This window comes from Oncorhynchus nerka, linkage group LG27 (genome assembly GCF_034236695.1).
Source record: "Oncorhynchus nerka isolate Pitt River linkage group LG27, Oner_Uvic_2.0, whole genome shotgun sequence".
NCBI lineage: Eukaryota > Metazoa > Chordata > Actinopteri > Salmoniformes > Salmonidae > Oncorhynchus > Oncorhynchus nerka.
The window spans coordinates 30,780,957-30,798,011 of record NC_088422.1 but is presented as its reverse complement, the minus strand read 5'-3'; the positions used below and the strand labels follow the sequence as shown (position 1 = coordinate 30,798,011).

Sequence of the window (17,055 nt, the reverse complement as noted above, 5' to 3'; positions counted from 1 at the left end):
GAAAGCATGAGAAGCTATTATCTGATAGCATGTAACACCCCAAAAGACCCGCAGGGGACGTAAACAAAATAATTAGCATAGTCGGCGCTACACTAAACGCACCAATAAAATATAAAACATTCATTACCTTTGACCATCTTCTTTGTTGGCACTCCTAGATGTCCCATAATCACTATTGGGTCTTTTTTTCGTTTAAATCGGTCCATATATAGCCTAGATATCAATCTATGAAGACTGTAATCAAGGAAAAAAACATCGTTTTATAACGCGACGTCATTTTTTTAAATGAAAAAAGTTGACGATAAACTTTCACAAAACACTTCGAAATACTTTTGTAATGCAACTTCAGGTATTAGTAAACGTTAATAAGCGATCAAATTGATCACGAGGCGATGCATATTCTATAGCTGTACGTCTGGAAATAATGTCCGGGTAAATCTCAACCAAAATATCCGGTCGGAGACCTGAAGAAAAAGGCTGTCTCTTGTTCGTTTGACCAAGAAACAAAGACTAGGCAAATGACAAGACTGTTGACATCGTGTGGAAGCTGTAGGTAATTGCAACCTCGGCCGCATTTATTGTGGTTCACCTTTATCAATCGGTTGAAGTGGCGCATGGATATATTTTTCCATTTTCAGTGATCAGATTTTCCTGCACTTTTCGATGAAACGCACGTTCTGTTATAGTCACAGCCGTGATTTAACCAGTTTTATAAACGTCTGAGTGTTTTCTATCCACACATACTAAATTCCTGGCATGAGTAGCAGGGCGCTGAAATGTTGCGCGATTTTTAACAGAATGTTCGAAAAGGTAGAGGGTCGACTTAAGAGGTTAACAAACTAATGGCAGTTTGGCAAGTTGGTTAGGACATCTACTTTGTGCATGACACAAGAAATTTACCAAAAATTGTTTACAGACAGATTATTTCACTTATTATAAACTGTTTACATACGTTAAGTTGACTATGCCTTTAAACAGCTTGGAAAATTCCAGAAAATGATGTCATGGCTTTAGAAGCTTCTGATTGAACTGATGTCAATTGGAGGTGTACCTGTGGATGCATTTCAAGGACTACCTTCAAACTCAGTGCCTCTTTGCTTGACATCATGGGTAAAATCAAAAGTAATCAGCCAAGACCTCAGAAAAATAATTGTAGACCTCCACAAGTCAAGCTCATTCTTGGGAGCAATTTCCAAACGCCTGAAGGTAACACATTCATCTGTACTAACAATAGTACGCAAGCATAAACACCATGGGACCACGCAGCCGTCATACCGCTCAGGATGGAGACGCGTTCTGTCCCCTAGAGATGAACGTACTTTGGTGCGAAAAGTGCAAATCAATCCTTGAACAGCAGCAAAGGACCTTGTGAAGATGCTGGAGGAAACATGGAGAAAAGTATCTATATCTACAGTAAAACAAGTCCTATATTGGCGGCTTTTCAGGTTGTCAATATACCTGAAAGGCCGCTCAGCAAGGAAGAAGCCACTGCTCCAAAACCGCCATAAAAAAACAACTATGGTGTGCAACTGCACATGTGGACAAAGATCGTACTTTTTGGAGAAATGGTCTCTGGTCTGATGAAACAAAAATAGAACTGTTTGGCCATGATGACCATAATTGTGTTTGCAGGAAAAGGGGGAGGCTTGCAAGTCGAATAACACCATCCCAACCGTGAAGCCCGGTGGTGGCAACATCATGTTGTGGGGGTGTTTTGCTGCAAGAGGGACGGGTGCACTTCACAAAATAGATGGCATCACAAGGCAGGAAAATTATGTGGATATATTGAAGCAACATCAAGACATCAGTCAGGAAGTAAAGCTTGGTTGCAAATGGGTCTCCCAAATCGACAATGACCCCAAGCATACTTCCAAAGTTGTGGCAAAATGGCTTAATGACAACAAAGTCAAGGTATTTTAGTGGCCATTACAAAGCCCCGACCTCAATCCAAAAGAACATTTGTGGGCAGAACTGAAAAAGCGTGTGTGAGCAAGGAGGCCTACAAACCTGACTCCGTTACACCAGCTCTGTCATCAGGAATGGGCCAAAATTCACCAAACTTATTGTGGGAAGCTTGTGGAAGGCTACCCGAAACATTTGACCCAAGTTAACTTCTTTGGGGTAGGGGGCAGTATTGGGTAGCTTGGTTGAAAAACGTGCCCTAATTACCGTAATTGCTGCACTATTAAGCGCACCTGAATATAAACCGCACCCACTGAATTATTAAAAAATATGTATTTTGTACATAAATAAGCCGCACGTGTCTATAAGCCGCAGGTGCCTACCGGTACATTGAAACAAATGAACTTTACACAGCCTTTAAACGAAACACGGCTTGTAACCAAAATTAAAACAGTAGCCTACCAAGAAAGTCATTGGTCACCATCTTCCTCCTCCTGTGCACTGAAACCACTGAAGTCATCTCCTTCGGTGTCGGAGTTGAATAGCCTCAGAATTGCTTCTTCCGACGTTGGATCGTTTTCATTGTCGCTCTCGTCACTTTCATCCGGAGGCAAATACCCCGCTGAGCTCATGCTGCCCCTTCAATGATAGTGGATTTTTTGACAATGCTCCACGCTGTCAGGACCCACTGGCAGACTTGACCATAAGATGCTCTTCGCCTGCGGCCGTTTTAGTGAAGGATTTCTCCCCACTTGTCATCCAAGCCTCCCACTGAACAAGGAGCACCACCTTAAATGCACGATTTACACTGATGTCGAGTGGCTGCAAATACTTTGGGCCATCTGCTTTTCTTCCCTCTGAAAGCTTTTGTTGTCTTTTTGCACTGAGTCAGTTCCTCACGCTGCTGTTTCCAACGTCTTATCATCGACTCATTAAGGCCAAGCTCCCATGCAGCAGCTCTATTTCCTTTTCCAACAGCCAGATTTATCGCCTTCAACTTGAAAGCTGCATCATATGCATTTCTCCGTGTCTTTGCCATGATGAGGGTGACAAAATTACTACTGTAATCACATGGCAGGCAAAAACCTGAGAAAAAAATCCAACCAGGAAGTGGGACATTGAGGTTTGTAGTTTTTCAACTCAGCCCCCATTGAAGATACAGTGGGATATTAGTTATGTTTCACTTCAAGGCTTCCACTAGATGTCAACAGTATTTAGAACCTGTTTTGAGGATTCTACTCTAAAGGAGGGGCTCATAAGAGCTCTTTGAGTGAGTGGTCTGGCAGTGCCACAGCCTCGGTCTGGCGCGCTCACGTGAAAGGTAGCTACATTACACTTCATTTGTACAGACAAAGGAATTGTCCGGTTGGAACATTAAGTTTTATGTTAAAAACATCCTAAAGATTGATTCCATACATAGGTTGGCATGTTTCTACGGGCTGCAACGGAACTTTAACTTTTCATCCGACGCGACCTGAATGCACTTTTGGATTTGTTTACCAAACACCCTAACAAAAGAAGATATTTGGACATAACTGATGAACATTATCGAACAAATCAAACATTTATGGTGGAACTGGGATTCCTGGGAGAACATTCTGATGAAGGTCATCAAAGGTAAGTGAATATTTAAAATGCCATTTCTGAGTGATGTTGACTGCCCAATATGGCGGGTATCTTTTTGGCTGCTTTGTTGTCTAAAGGCTGTACTCATATTATTGCATGGTTTGCTTTCTCCGTAAAGTTTTAAAATCTGACACAGCGGTTGCATTAAGCATATCTTTATCAATGTTTATTAGGAGTATTTCTGTAATTTGATGTGGCTCTCTGCACAATCACAGCATGTTTTAGAACTACTGAATGTAATGCGCCAATGTAAATTCAGATTTTTTTTATATAAATATGAACTTTATCAAACAAAACATGCATGTATTGTGTAGCATGAAGTCCTATGAGTGTCATCTGTTAAAGATCAAAGGTTAGTGATTCATGCCTCCCGGGTGGCACAGTGGTTAAGGGCGCTGTACTGCAGCGCCAGCTGTGCCATCAGAGACTCTGGGTTTGCGCCCAGGCTCTGTCGTAACCGGCCACGACCGGGAGGTCCGTGGGGCGACGCACTATTGGCCTAGCGTCGTCCGGGAGGGCTTGGCCGGTAGGGATATCCTTGTCTCATCGCGCACCAGCGACTCCTGTGGCGGGCCAGGCGCAGTGCGCGCTAACCAAGGCTGCCAGGTGCACGGTGTTTCCTCCGACACATTGGTGCGGCTGGCTTCCGGGTTAGATGCGCGATGTGTTAAGAAGCAGTGCGGCTTGGTTGGGTTGTGTATCGGAGGACGCATGACTTTCAACATTCATCTCTCCCGAGCCCGTACAGGAGTTGTAGCGATGACACAAGATAGTAGCTACTAAAAACAATTGGATACCATGAAATTGGGGAGAAAAAGGGGTAACATTTTTTTTAAATAATTTTAAAATAAAAAAAAATATAAAAAAAAGGTTAGTGATTCATTTTCTCTCCATTTGTGCTTTTTGTGACTCCTCTCTTTGGCTGGAAAAATGGCTGTGTTTTTCTGTGGCTTGGTGGTGACCTAACATAATCGTTTGTGGTGCTTTCGCTGTAAATCCTTTTTGAAAACAGAGACTGTGGCTGGATTAACAATAATTTTTACCTTTAACCTCTTCAGTCGACCCTCTACTTTTTTGAACATTTTGTTAAAAATCGCGCAACATTTCAGCGCCCTGCTACTCATGCCAGGAATATAGTACGTTCATATGGTTAGAATGTGTGGATAGGAAACCCTCGGACGTTTTTAAAACTGGTTAAATCACGACTGTGGCTATTACATAACGTGCGTTACATCGGAAAGCGCAGGAAAACCTGATCACAGAAAATGGAAATAAATATCCTTGCGCCACTTCCAGCAATTGTTAACAGTGAGCCGAATTAGATAAGACCGAGCATTCAACTCCCACAGCATCCCCATGTTGTCGAGTATCTTGTGAATTTAATCATCTTTGATTCTTGGTTGAACCGAAAGAGGGGCACCGCTTACCTCCGGTCTCCGCCCAGATCATTCCGGAAGAGCTCTCTCCTGAAATTTTTTCCAAGACGACAGCTAATGATATTTACATCGCCTACGGATGATTTTTATCGCTTATTAACGTTTACTAATACCTAAAGTAGCATTACAAACGTATTTCGAAGTGTTTTGTGAAAGTTTATCGTCTACTTTTTGAATTTAAAAAAATGACGTTACGTTGTGAAATCGCTGTTTTTTTCGTTTATCACACAGTCTACATATAACGATATCTTGGCTTTATATGGCCCGATTTAATCGAAATAAAGACCCAATAGTGTTTATGGGACATCTAGGAGTGCCAACAAAGAAGATGGTGAAAGGTAATGACTGTTTTCTATTTTATTGTGCGGTTTGTGTAACGCCGAAATGCTAATTATTTTGTTTACGTCCCCTGCTGTGCTTTTCTGTTGTAGTGTATTGGTGCATGCTATCAGATAATAGCTTCTCATGCTGTCGCCGAAAAGCATTTAAAAAATCGGACTTGTTGCCTGGATTCACAACGAGTGTAGCTTTAATTTGATACCCTGCATGTGTATTTTAATGAACTTTTGAGTTTTAACTAATACTATTAGCATTTAGCGTAGCGCATTTGCATTTCCAGAGCTCTAGTTGGGACGCAAGCGTCCCAAGTAGAGGCAACAGGTTAAATTGGTGTAAAATACTTATATGCTTGAGGAATTTTTAATTATGAGACTTTTGTTGTTTTGAATTTGGCTCGCTGCACTTTCACTGGCTGTTGCGAGCGGAACCCAAGTCCTAGACAGGTTAAACAATTCAAAGGCAATGCTACCAAATACTAATTGAGTGTATGTAAACTTCTGACCCACTGGGAATGTGATGAAAGAAATAAAAGCTGAAATAAATAAATCTACTATTATTCTGACATTTAACATTCTTAAAATAAAGTGGTGATCCTAACTGACCTAAGACAGGTAATGTTTACTAGAATGAAATGTCAGGAATTGTGAAAAACTGAGTTTAAATGTATTTGGCTAAGGTGTACGTAAACTTCCTACTTCAACTGTATCTGTACATGGAATTGTATTTGTTGTTATTTTTACAAATGTTTTTCTAATCTTTACAGGAAAATGCCACAGGCACTATCTGGTGAGTGGAGACATTTCACTGTAGCTAATGTAGAAGGAAAAACAGTGTATATTTGCAAATACTGTGCCATTACATACATACATTTAAGTCATTTAGCAGACGCTCTTATCCAGAGCGACTTACAAATTGGTGCGTTCACCTTATGACATCCAGTGGAACAGCCACTTTACAATGTGCCAAATCAAATGTGAATGCAACAAAGATGCAGAAACATCTAGCCAAGTGCATAAAGTTCCCTCAGCGCTCACAAGCAACCATCGAATAGAAGTAGAGGGACTTTTGTCAATGTGAAAAGGATGAATCAGACACCTTATCGATAGCAACAGCTCATGGTCCTCCTGGAATCAGAAGTGTTTTTGACTCAATGGCGGAACGTAGTCAGAGAAATGCTGATAATGTCAAGCTTGAGCTGTGTATGCAACTGGTTTACCTCTGATGCTCACAGATTATGTGTATTGGAAGAGATTTCTAAATGTTCTTCGCCCAGCATACACCCTTCCAACCAGACATGCTTTATCTACTCATTTCCTGGATGCAGAGTTCAACAGGGTTCAAGTGAAGGTCACGGAAATCATAGAGAAAGCAGACTGTAGTGCAATAATCTCCGATGAGTGGTCGAATGTTCGCCGGCAAGGAATAATTAACCACATAATCTCCACCACTCAACCAGTATTCCACAAGAGCACAGACACAAGGGACAATAGACACACCAGTCTCTACATTGCAGAGGAGCTGCGAACATGAAGGCTGCTTGGTCTAAAGTGGAGGAGTCCTACCCTCACATCACCCATTGGCTGTGCTGCTCATGCATTGAATCTGCTCCTCAGGGACATCATGGCACTGAAAACAATGGATACACTCTACAAGAGAGCCAAGAAAATGGTTAGGTATGTGAAGGGTCAGCAGCAAAGTGAGAAGAATAAGAGTACCACATTGAAGCTTCCCAGCAACACCCGTTGGGGTGGTGTTGTCATCATATTTGACAGTCTCGTGGAGGGAAAGGAGTCTCTCCAAGAAATGGTCATATCACAGTCTGCCGATATGGACAGCCCCATCAAGAGGATCCTCCTGGATGATGTATTTTGAGAGTGGTAAGCAACCTGAAACCTATATCAGCAGCCAATGCACGGACTGAGAAAGACAATGCCATCCTGTCTGATGTTAGAAAAGAAATCCGTACTGCCCTGCCCACTTCACTTTTGCTCCAAGCGGAGGAAACTGCAGTTCTGAAATACATAAAAAAGTGTGAAGACTTCTGCCTGAAGCCCATAAATGCTGCAGCGTACATGTTGGACCCCAAGTATGCCGGCAAGAGCATCCTGTCTGGTGTAAAGATCAACCAGGCCTATGGTGTCATCACTACAGTGTCTCACCACCTTGGCCTGGATGAGGGCAAGGTTCTTGGCAGTCTGGCGAAGTACACTTCTAAGCAAGGGCTTTGGGATGGAGATGCAATATGGCAGTCGTGCCAACATACCTCAACAGCAAACTGGTGGAAGGGACTTTGTGGATCTGAGGCTCTTTCCCCTGTTGCCTCCATCATCCGCCAAATCCCACCAACATCAGCCACCTCAGAGCGCAACTGGTCCTTGTTTGGGAACACACAACAGGCTGACCAATACAAGGGTTGAAAAAATGAAAATCGGTGACCAACCAGGCAAATTTTAGGGTTTTTGATCCTGACAACAAGCCATCCTCAACCAGGTTGGAAACTGACAGTGAAGATGAGGCCTCAGGGTCTGATGTTCAAGAGCTGGACATTGAGGAGTTCCAGGGAAAAGACAATTTTACAGATGTATGTTGAAAAAGTTTTTGGGAGATTTTTTAATTTTTTTCAAAAAAAAAAAAATTTGGCCGATTAATCGGTATCGGCGTTGAAAAATCATAATCGGTTGACCTCTCATCTCAACTAGAGGTCGACCGGCATGGCCGATTAATTAGGGCCGATTTAAAGTTTTCATAACAATCGATAATCAGCCCTTTTGGACGCCGATTACATTACAATCCATGAGGAAACTGCGTGGCAGGCTGACCACCTGTTACACAAGTGCAACATCAAAAGGACCTTGTGGCTGCAATGAGCCAAGGTAAGTTGCTAGCTATCTTTAAATTTATCTTATAAAAAACAATCAATCTTCAGATAATCACTAGTTAACCTAGTAATATCAACAACCATGTGTAGTTAACTAGCTTGTCCTGCATTGCATATAATCAATGCGGTGCCTGTTAATTTATCATCAAATCACAGCCTAATTCAACTTCGCCAAACGGTGATGATTTAACAAAAGCGCATTTGCGAAAAAAGCACATTCGTTGCACAAATGTACCTAACCATAAACATCCATGCCTTTATTAAAATCAATACACAGAAGTATATCTTTTTAAACCTGCATATCTAGTTCAAATAAATTCATGTTAGCAGGCAATATTAAGTAGGGAAATTGTCTCACTTCTCTTGGGTTCAGTGCAAGCAGAGTCAGGGTATATGCAACAGTTTGGGCCGCTTGACTCGTTGCGAACTGTTTTTCTTCCTAACAAAGACTAATTTGCCAGAATTGTACATAATTATGGCATAAGATTGAAGGTTATGCAATGTAACATCGATATTTAGACTTAGGGTTGCCACCAGTTCGATAAAATACAGAACGGTTCCATATTTCACTGAAAGAATAAACGTTTTGTTTTCTAAATTAGTTTACGAATTTGACCATATTAATGACCAAAGGCTCATATTTCTGTGTGTTTATTATAATTAACTATATGATTTGGTAATGAAATTGGAAACAATTAAATATCTGTGAAATGTTTGAAAAAAAGTTGATGCTAATCTTATGCTAATGCTAACAATGGCCTAATATATTCAATATCCTTTAAACTATTGTCTTTTAACAGTTTCACAATTAAGTCCAATCAACCTAATAATTATGACAAGACAACCCTCACTATTGTCATTGGTTTCACTAATTGCACTGTTTTGTCCACATAACCCGTTTTAAGCATTCATGACATTACACTGAAGGCACAGTGATGCCGAAACGTTGGTGTTTTACCCAATAAATCACTGGGAGTTTATGACTTTGTTTTTATAGCTTACAGTTTATTCACCATTAGTCAGCAACTCTACACTAAATACGTTTATATGGGTGTGTGCCAGCTCATGATTTTTAATTATTATTTTTAGAATCTAAAATAATTACTCATAAGAATCGTATAATTAGACATAGGAATCTTTTTCCTATCTATTTTTGATTCATAACCACTGCAGAATATATTCCTCACCTTTTCTGGCCGTGATGGGTTCATATTCCTGTAGGAGCCATACAACAAATTACCATGGGCATCTCTCATTTAATTGGACCTATTAGCCTAGTAAATAGATAGGCTGTATGCATTTCAGGTTTTGCAATATCATAGGCAGGGCGGTTTATAATACTGGTATACAGTCAAAATTAAACAGCTGATCTTTTACATTGAAGTAGGCCTTTGTATCAAGTTTCAAGTTTTTATTGTCACATGCACAAGTACAGTGGAATGCCTTTGCTTGCTCGTTCCCAATAATGCAGTAATGAATATCAGTAGTGCTATCAACAAAAAAAAAGTCAAGTAGAACAAAAGCACACGAGGAATAAAACTAACTACTGTAAGTACTGTAATATTTTTTGGGAGAGTAGCCTGCCCTAAAATGTTTCAGAATTCACGGCAAGTCCATCATATTTAGGTTGGGGGGGGGGGTCTATACAAAACATTGTTACGGACAACATGGGCCTTCACTACCTCGACAACCCAAGGACATATGTAAGGATATTGTTTGTGGACTTTAGCTCAGCCTTCAACACAATCCTTCCAGACCAGCTTAGAGCACAAATTTACCCAAGCTGAAAGTATCAGACTCCATCTGCCAGTGGAGACCCTGAGGGAAATTCCACAGTACCAAAATTATACTTTGACTCTTTTTTTCTTGTTTGTTTTTTTACTTGAAAAATAAAATGTATGCCAAACAAAAACTATTGATTTCAAAGTTTAACAATCCATACAAATCTATTGTTAACAATTTCAACAAAGACAAAGACAAAGAGAGGAGTTTGTCCAGACTGTTTTAACACTCTTGGTTTGACCACCAGACGAATGAATGAAAGAAAACAGTTACCAGCTGAACATAACAGTACGCCAATGCATGTGACCCAACTGGCAATGAAGTCATTCATTTCTTAAAGACACCGTGCACTCTTTTAGAAAAGAGATGGCTTCTTCTATGCAAATGTTTTTAAAATCAGTACAAATAAAATGTTAGCAGCTGCTATGAGAACATAAATCCTAAATGGAAGGCATTGTTTCTCATCGGTATCCCCTTGAACTCAGCCAAAACAAGCTCAATAAACTCATTCACACACACTCCTATTGAATAATATGCATTGACCTGTATTGTGAATAGACTTAGGCTACATTTTGATTTACCCAGTTTATCAATAGAGATTTACCATTCAAATAAATGATTACCATTGTTGTTTTGTATTTGTATTTATTTTTAATTTTTAATACCATTGTTCAATTGACTCAATGCCTACATGGCTGTTTTAAGATTATGTACATTATGTTCAAATGTAATGATATTGAACTCAAATGCCCAATGATTTTACAGCACAGTAGCTGTGTTTATATCTGTCTGGATCAAGTGCCATTGTGACTTTTGCTAAATACGTCTTTTTTTTGTGGTATCGTTTTTGTATTGAGTATTGTGACGGTATTGTGATACTAAACCTGGTATCGAAGTCAAAACACTAGGCAGTATCTTCTCACTAAGGCAAATTCTGTGTGTGTTTATGCCGTGGTGTAAAGTACTTAAGTAAAAAATACATTAAAGTAATACTTAAGATGTTTATGTACTTTACTATTTATATTTTTGGCAACTTTTACTTTACTACATTGTACTTTTTACTCACATTTTACCTGACACCCAAAAGTACTCGTTACATTTTGAAAGCTTAGCAGTACAGGAAATTGGTCCAATCGATGCACTTACCAAGAGAACACCTCGTACGGCCTCTGATCTGAAGGACTCAAACACACATGCTTAGTTTGTAAATGATGTTTGAGTATTGGAGTGTGCCCCTGGCTATCCGTAAATAAAAGAAAAATGGTGCTGATTTTTATACTTAAGTACATTTTAGCAATGCCATTTACTTTTGATACATAAGTATATTTAAAACCAAATACTTTTAGACTTTTACTCAATTAGTATTTTACTGGCTGACTCCCTTTTATTTGAGTCAATTTCTATGAAGGCATCTTTACTTTAACTCAAGTATGACAATTGGGTACTTTTTCCACCACGGTGTATAAATGGACTTGGCGAATAAAAATTATTCTGATGTAAGGCTGGACGATGTTTTGAATTTAAATGTTTTTGCGCAATATTTCAGATGCCTGTATCGCAAGAATCAATGTCTTTTTTATTTTCAGTTTTATGAGCATTTAGGTCCGCTTGTTCTCATGTCTTTCTGGTCTCGTCTCTTTCGCTCCTTCTGTGCTGCGTGCAATGACTGTAGGCTGGGAGCACCTTCCAATTACATACATCAAGCCCCTCGCCATGGCAGTCACAACAACAAAGATCACTTCCTCCTCTCTGACAACTTGCTATTCGCATTTGAGGTTTGGTCCAACAGAATCAGTCATATGGACACAGAAACACATTTAACTGTAATAGAGAAGTTACACTTTTTATGTCTCAACTCAAATTGCGTGCAGACACTAGTAAAAGAGGGGAGGTATCAATGAACATTGATTCTGGAAAATTAATTCAGTTTGTTGTACCATGTACAGCCAGCAGCATTTATTTGCCAAAGACTGTCAAGTGTGTGTTTTAATGCAATAAGCATAAAACAAAATTATAAGGAATTGGCAACTTGTTCTCATTTTGAGAAAAGGGGTAGGCTCCTTGATTTTATCATCTGAACAAAGTGGACAGGCTAACATGCTGTTTAAACAGTCGGAGATGGACAGAAGGGTGTGTGCATAACAATTCAACTGTTCTACCCTGTTAACTAGCAAATAGATACAAGTTGGCTAAACTTGAAATATAAAGATTGGGCCTATGTTGCTACTCACTAGCACATAGGCTTGTGCTTGAAAGATTGTTTATGAGACGTGTTAATTTTCTATAATGCCTGCTACAAGAAGTTACGCCTCAATCACACCGACAGCATAATGGCATTTTGGTACACCCTAAGTACATTCATTTCCAATGGAATGCTGCGTTTGCCTTGCAGCATTGCGTTGCGGAGGCAGTTGCAGTGCGTCCTGTGTGGTGTCAAACTGTATGCTTAGACGGCTTGACAGAAATGGTGGAAGGTGAATGTTGAACTTTTGCTGCACACATATCCAGATGATGCTGTGTACCATCTTGCGCAATGACGCTATCGGTGTGATCAAGGCATTAGTCATTATTAGTGAATGTGCATTATGCATGGTTATGGGGAAAAAAATATAACCAAAAGGATATTTTTAAAGAGACTTGAAAGCCAGATCAGTGATTAGTGTGATCTCAGATCTGTGATACTGATACATGTTGGACCTCTGCCCGGGTGCTGGACATCCTCTTTCAGAGCCTACTTTAAGTTATTAGTAAAGTGTCCTCTTCCCTCTTAAGCACTAATGAAGTGAGACATACAAAATTGAGCAATCACAAAGTGGTGAAGGAAGTGTACAGAATGAGACTGTGCTGTCAAACATCTTACTTTTTGATACTCTAGGCTCATTCGGTACTTCTGGGCTCAGCCTTGCAGAGAGACTTTGCCTGCCTCTGTCTGCACTCACTCAGTCCACTTGACAAAACAGAGCTAGCTTTATCCTGATTGGCGGGTCTCACAGTGACGGTACAATGCCTCAGGCTATTAAAATGGCTACTCTTTCTGGCTGTGCAGTACCAAAGAACTATCCTATTGATTGAATATTAGACAAACTTGGTGACCTTACTTCATTTGGTTTATTTTCTCACCTTGTCCAACAAGCAACTAATGTAAAATCTCCAACAATGTAATAAGTCATTTAGGCCAACTGTATAACATAAATAAAATAATTCTGCTGCATAACACACAATGAGTCATTTGTTTGCATTGTTCTACTGCCATCGATCTTAGTTTACCAACAGGAAATGCATTCCTGATTGGCTTAAGACATACTTCATAACAAGAAGTAGATAAAAAAATAATATAAAAAATAAATAAATAAAAACACACCCTTTGGAGATGACAGAGTAATAAAACTATTAGTAAATATATGCTACCAGGATCTAGGGTTAGGCTAACTGTAAAGTAATCTCCAATACATCCACCTGAAACTCACATTTTCTCAATTAACTCTTTATTACACAATATTTTTGTAAAAAAATAAAATAACGTTCAACCTTCCTACTGGCAGGGGGTGGGGGGGGGGGGGCATTTGGCACTGGAGAAAAATCACACCAGCTCATCCTGCTTGTTTTGGGCAGGAGAGAAAAGCAGGTCTGGAAGGAGCTAAATTTATCTGGGCTCTATGGGAAGCATAAGACATTCTGTTCTTTTACACTGTATGGAGGTTGTAGTTTAGACATGGGACAGGGAATCCCTGTTTCTGTGTGACACTGTTGCTTTAGTTGTTCAGAAGGGAGTGACTTCATCAGTAGCAAGCCAACTTTAGAAGCCTGAGAAACCTCACACACTGTAGGAGTTAAAAGGTCACCCTACCATGATAAAACTGGGAGACCAGAACATAGTCTTCAGATTGCTGGGGATATCTATGTGTTTTGTTTCTATTACATTAAAAAGTCATGACAAATGCCTACCGAGTGGTGCAGCTGTCTAAGGCACTGCAATGCAGTGCCACGACCAGGAGATCCATGAGGCAGCGCACAATTGGCCCAGCATCATCCAGGATAGGAGAGGGTTAGGCCGGCCGGGATGTCCTTGTCCCATTGCGTTCAAGCGACTCCTGTGACGGACCAGGCACATGCACACTGACACAGTCGCCAGGTGCACAGTGTTTCCTCTGACACATTGGTGCGGCTGGCTTCCGCGTTAAGCAGGCATTGTGTCAAGAAGCAGTGCAGCTTGGCGGGTCGTGTTTTGGAGGATGCAGTGCTCTCGACCGTCGCCTCTACTGAGTCCATACGGGAGTTGCAGCGATGGGACAAGACTAACTACCAATTGGATACCACGAAATTGGGGAGAATCATGACTAACTATGTGCTCATAGCATGTGTGTAAATGCATTTCATGAGTGCATCCCATGGCTGACAAACTGTTTGCTAATCAACTTGTATAAGAGGGGGATAGTGCGCACAACATTTTTCTGCAAGTGAATAATTCGAAACACTTCCATGCTGGGACATGAAGAGAACACCCGACACTTCTAGAAGTAGTACAGAGGGCCGTATAGATAACTCCCTGCAACTCTCTCATATATAAAAGGTTAGATCAGTAATTTAGGCTCCTGTAAAGCACAAGGGTTATTGTTTTATTAATTAATGTAGCCTGTGTTTATCCTGTACTGGCAATCTTTATCACAGGGACATCAACAACTAAGTTATTGTTTCTTAATTTCACAGAGATTCAGTAAATAGTTTTCTTCTCTGTCTAGGGTCTCCTAAGCAGGGAAATCACCCTGGTACCATCTTTCTTCTCATAATGTTTTTATAGAGTATGAGTAATGTCTTATGCAGCCACTGAATTGGCCTAGCCCAATGACAAACAATTGAAGTGACGAGCTGCTTCTTAGTCGTCAGGGTTATTTTCCTTGTCAGTAGTCACTAAAAATGTTTGGGCCAAACCTGATGTCATTGTTTTCAATGGGAGCATGACGGTAAATGCCATTGAGACTGGCGATGAATGCTGTCAGCCGCCACAGTAGACAGACATTGCCGCCAAAGTTTGAATACATCATATTTTGCCATGGCATTGTTTTCTAACAGATGTTGATTTGCACTCATTGTTTACTGAAATCACCATAGCAGAGCATACCTTCATGCTGGCTTGCTTTTGCAGTCACCCTCTTTATTGCTTTCTTATCCCGCTATGCCGATACATATGACGGTTTTGGCGTCCCTAATCTAAACACAGACTTAGTGATGAAGAAGCAATTTTTCAGTGGACAATTTAAAGTAAGGGGTACAGAATATCTAATGAACTTTAATCTATTCCTATATTAAAATGAAGTTCATAGCAGCTGAGTTAATGAAACACTGTGGCTATGTGTTGATCAAACATGTCAAGTCTGGATCTTAAACCTTGAGCTGTAAGATGGACAGTGTGAAAGGTCCAACACCAGATCCTGGCAGCTACTGAGGAAGTGGCGACAATGGCTTGTGTAACCCTGTTGAATAGACGCAACCTAGTTTGGCTCCAAGTCAGATTGTCTCATTCTAATGGTTTGATTAAGATAAAAAGTTGTATGCCTTTTTTGCCACAAACTTTATTCTGTTGATGTGTTAAGTCAAGTGTTTATGTACACAGGGCTATCCAGCAATGTACTTAGATAAACATGTATGAATGAACTGGAAAACAATAACTACCGGTATGCAATGAGAGGGGGCATAGCAGGGAACAAAGTTCACAACCCCTTACTCATTACTTATGTCTTACTATAGGCTACCTACATGCCCTTCAGCTTTGACTAGTCCAGACCAGGACTAAACCACTTGGTTTTGTATATTTAATATGAAAAATAATATTGACCACTAACTAGTTGTCCAGTTCCTTTAGGAACACCTTTCCCCCAAGGCCACCTAAATTTGAGCCCGTTTGACAGCTTTTGACCTTTACCTGTTTGCCTCAATTGCCTGACAACTAGTTTAATAGGAAGGTCGGTTGTGGGTACGATTAAGAATTATATAGAACAAATGGGCACTGTGTGGATAATGTCAGAGAGCTATCTCAACATGTGCAGGCGTTAACCAGAACTTGATGGTTTTGAAAGTTTGAGCAAACAAGCTAACTGTTATACGTTACCTAACTAGCAACTGTAGCTAAGTGTGCGGCTGAATAACTTACTGGAAACGTTCAATGGCATGTTACGTTAACAGGGTGAATATTTTCAGGAAACAGGGACACATATGCTAGCAAGACACATATGCTAGCAACAGTGTCTTGCATGTCTCATAACGTTAGTTAGTTGGCTAGTTAGCAGCTAGCTAGCCAAATAGCTCGTTTTCACACAAGCAAATCTGGTAAGGTTATTTCCTCCTCTGCTTGTTGGTGAGCAAAAAAACAGAAATGCATAATGTTGCGAATGAAATGGGTCATTGAGCCATCACTTGATTCATGGGGTAACTAGCTCGCCTACCTTGACAGAGTCCACGGGGTACATCACCGTGTGCTCCAGGATTCCAGCCACTGCTCCTGCTGTCATGTGGATTGTCAATGAGGCATGAGGTGGTAAACTTTCGTAATCGCCGTCGCCTTCCAAAGGCTCCTCATCTTTACCTTTAATCTCCGACATCTCCACGGTTGCCATCAGCGCGCACTCCATGCGAGGCAGACTGGTCAAAATGATATCTTCAGACACAAGCACCGAATGAGAGGCATGGATAACCACAACATCATTACCGAGTTCGAGCGCCTAAATGACGTCGGCAGTAAACACGATGGCTGTCTAGTTTGAGCAATGAACATCCAGAAAACCGAAAATGAGGCGGGACCAACAGCCAATGAAAGTAGCCCAGCTAGGCATACCAAAATGAGGGTGTTCGAATGAACTCACCCGGGGGCCCGTTTAGGCATGTTTTTCATCGGCTGAAAGTTAATTGCACTCGGCGATGTCGGCTCAAAACAAAAGTGATGTAATTAAGTACGTGTAGCAATTAGTAGGATTCTGGGTTTCTCATGCAAAAGTGTTTGCTTTAAAAAAAAAACGCTTTATCTACATTTCCAATGAAAATTTGTTAGACAATTGAAACTTTTACTTTACGGAAAAGATATGTATGTTTTGGACTATG

General features: G+C 40.5%; 1 protein-coding gene across 2 annotated transcripts in view; it reads right to left on the bottom strand.

The window, feature by feature from the left end:
- Positions 1-17,055, bottom strand: part of LOC115111575 (mitoferrin-1-like) — a 30,182-nt gene extending 13,127 nt beyond the window's left edge. Inside the window, exons 1-2 of one of the 2 annotated variants that reach the window (XM_029637753.2) lie at positions 16,544-17,055; positions 16,404-16,462 (exon numbers count right to left, since the gene is read on the bottom strand). In XM_029637753.2, coding sequence (XP_029493613.1) covers positions 16,404-16,462; positions 16,544-16,589 — 105 coding nt within the window. In that variant the 5' untranslated portion in view covers positions 16,590-17,055. Of the gene's footprint in view, positions 1-16,403 lie in introns of both variants that reach the window. The other variant, XM_029637751.2, reaches the window with a different exon arrangement.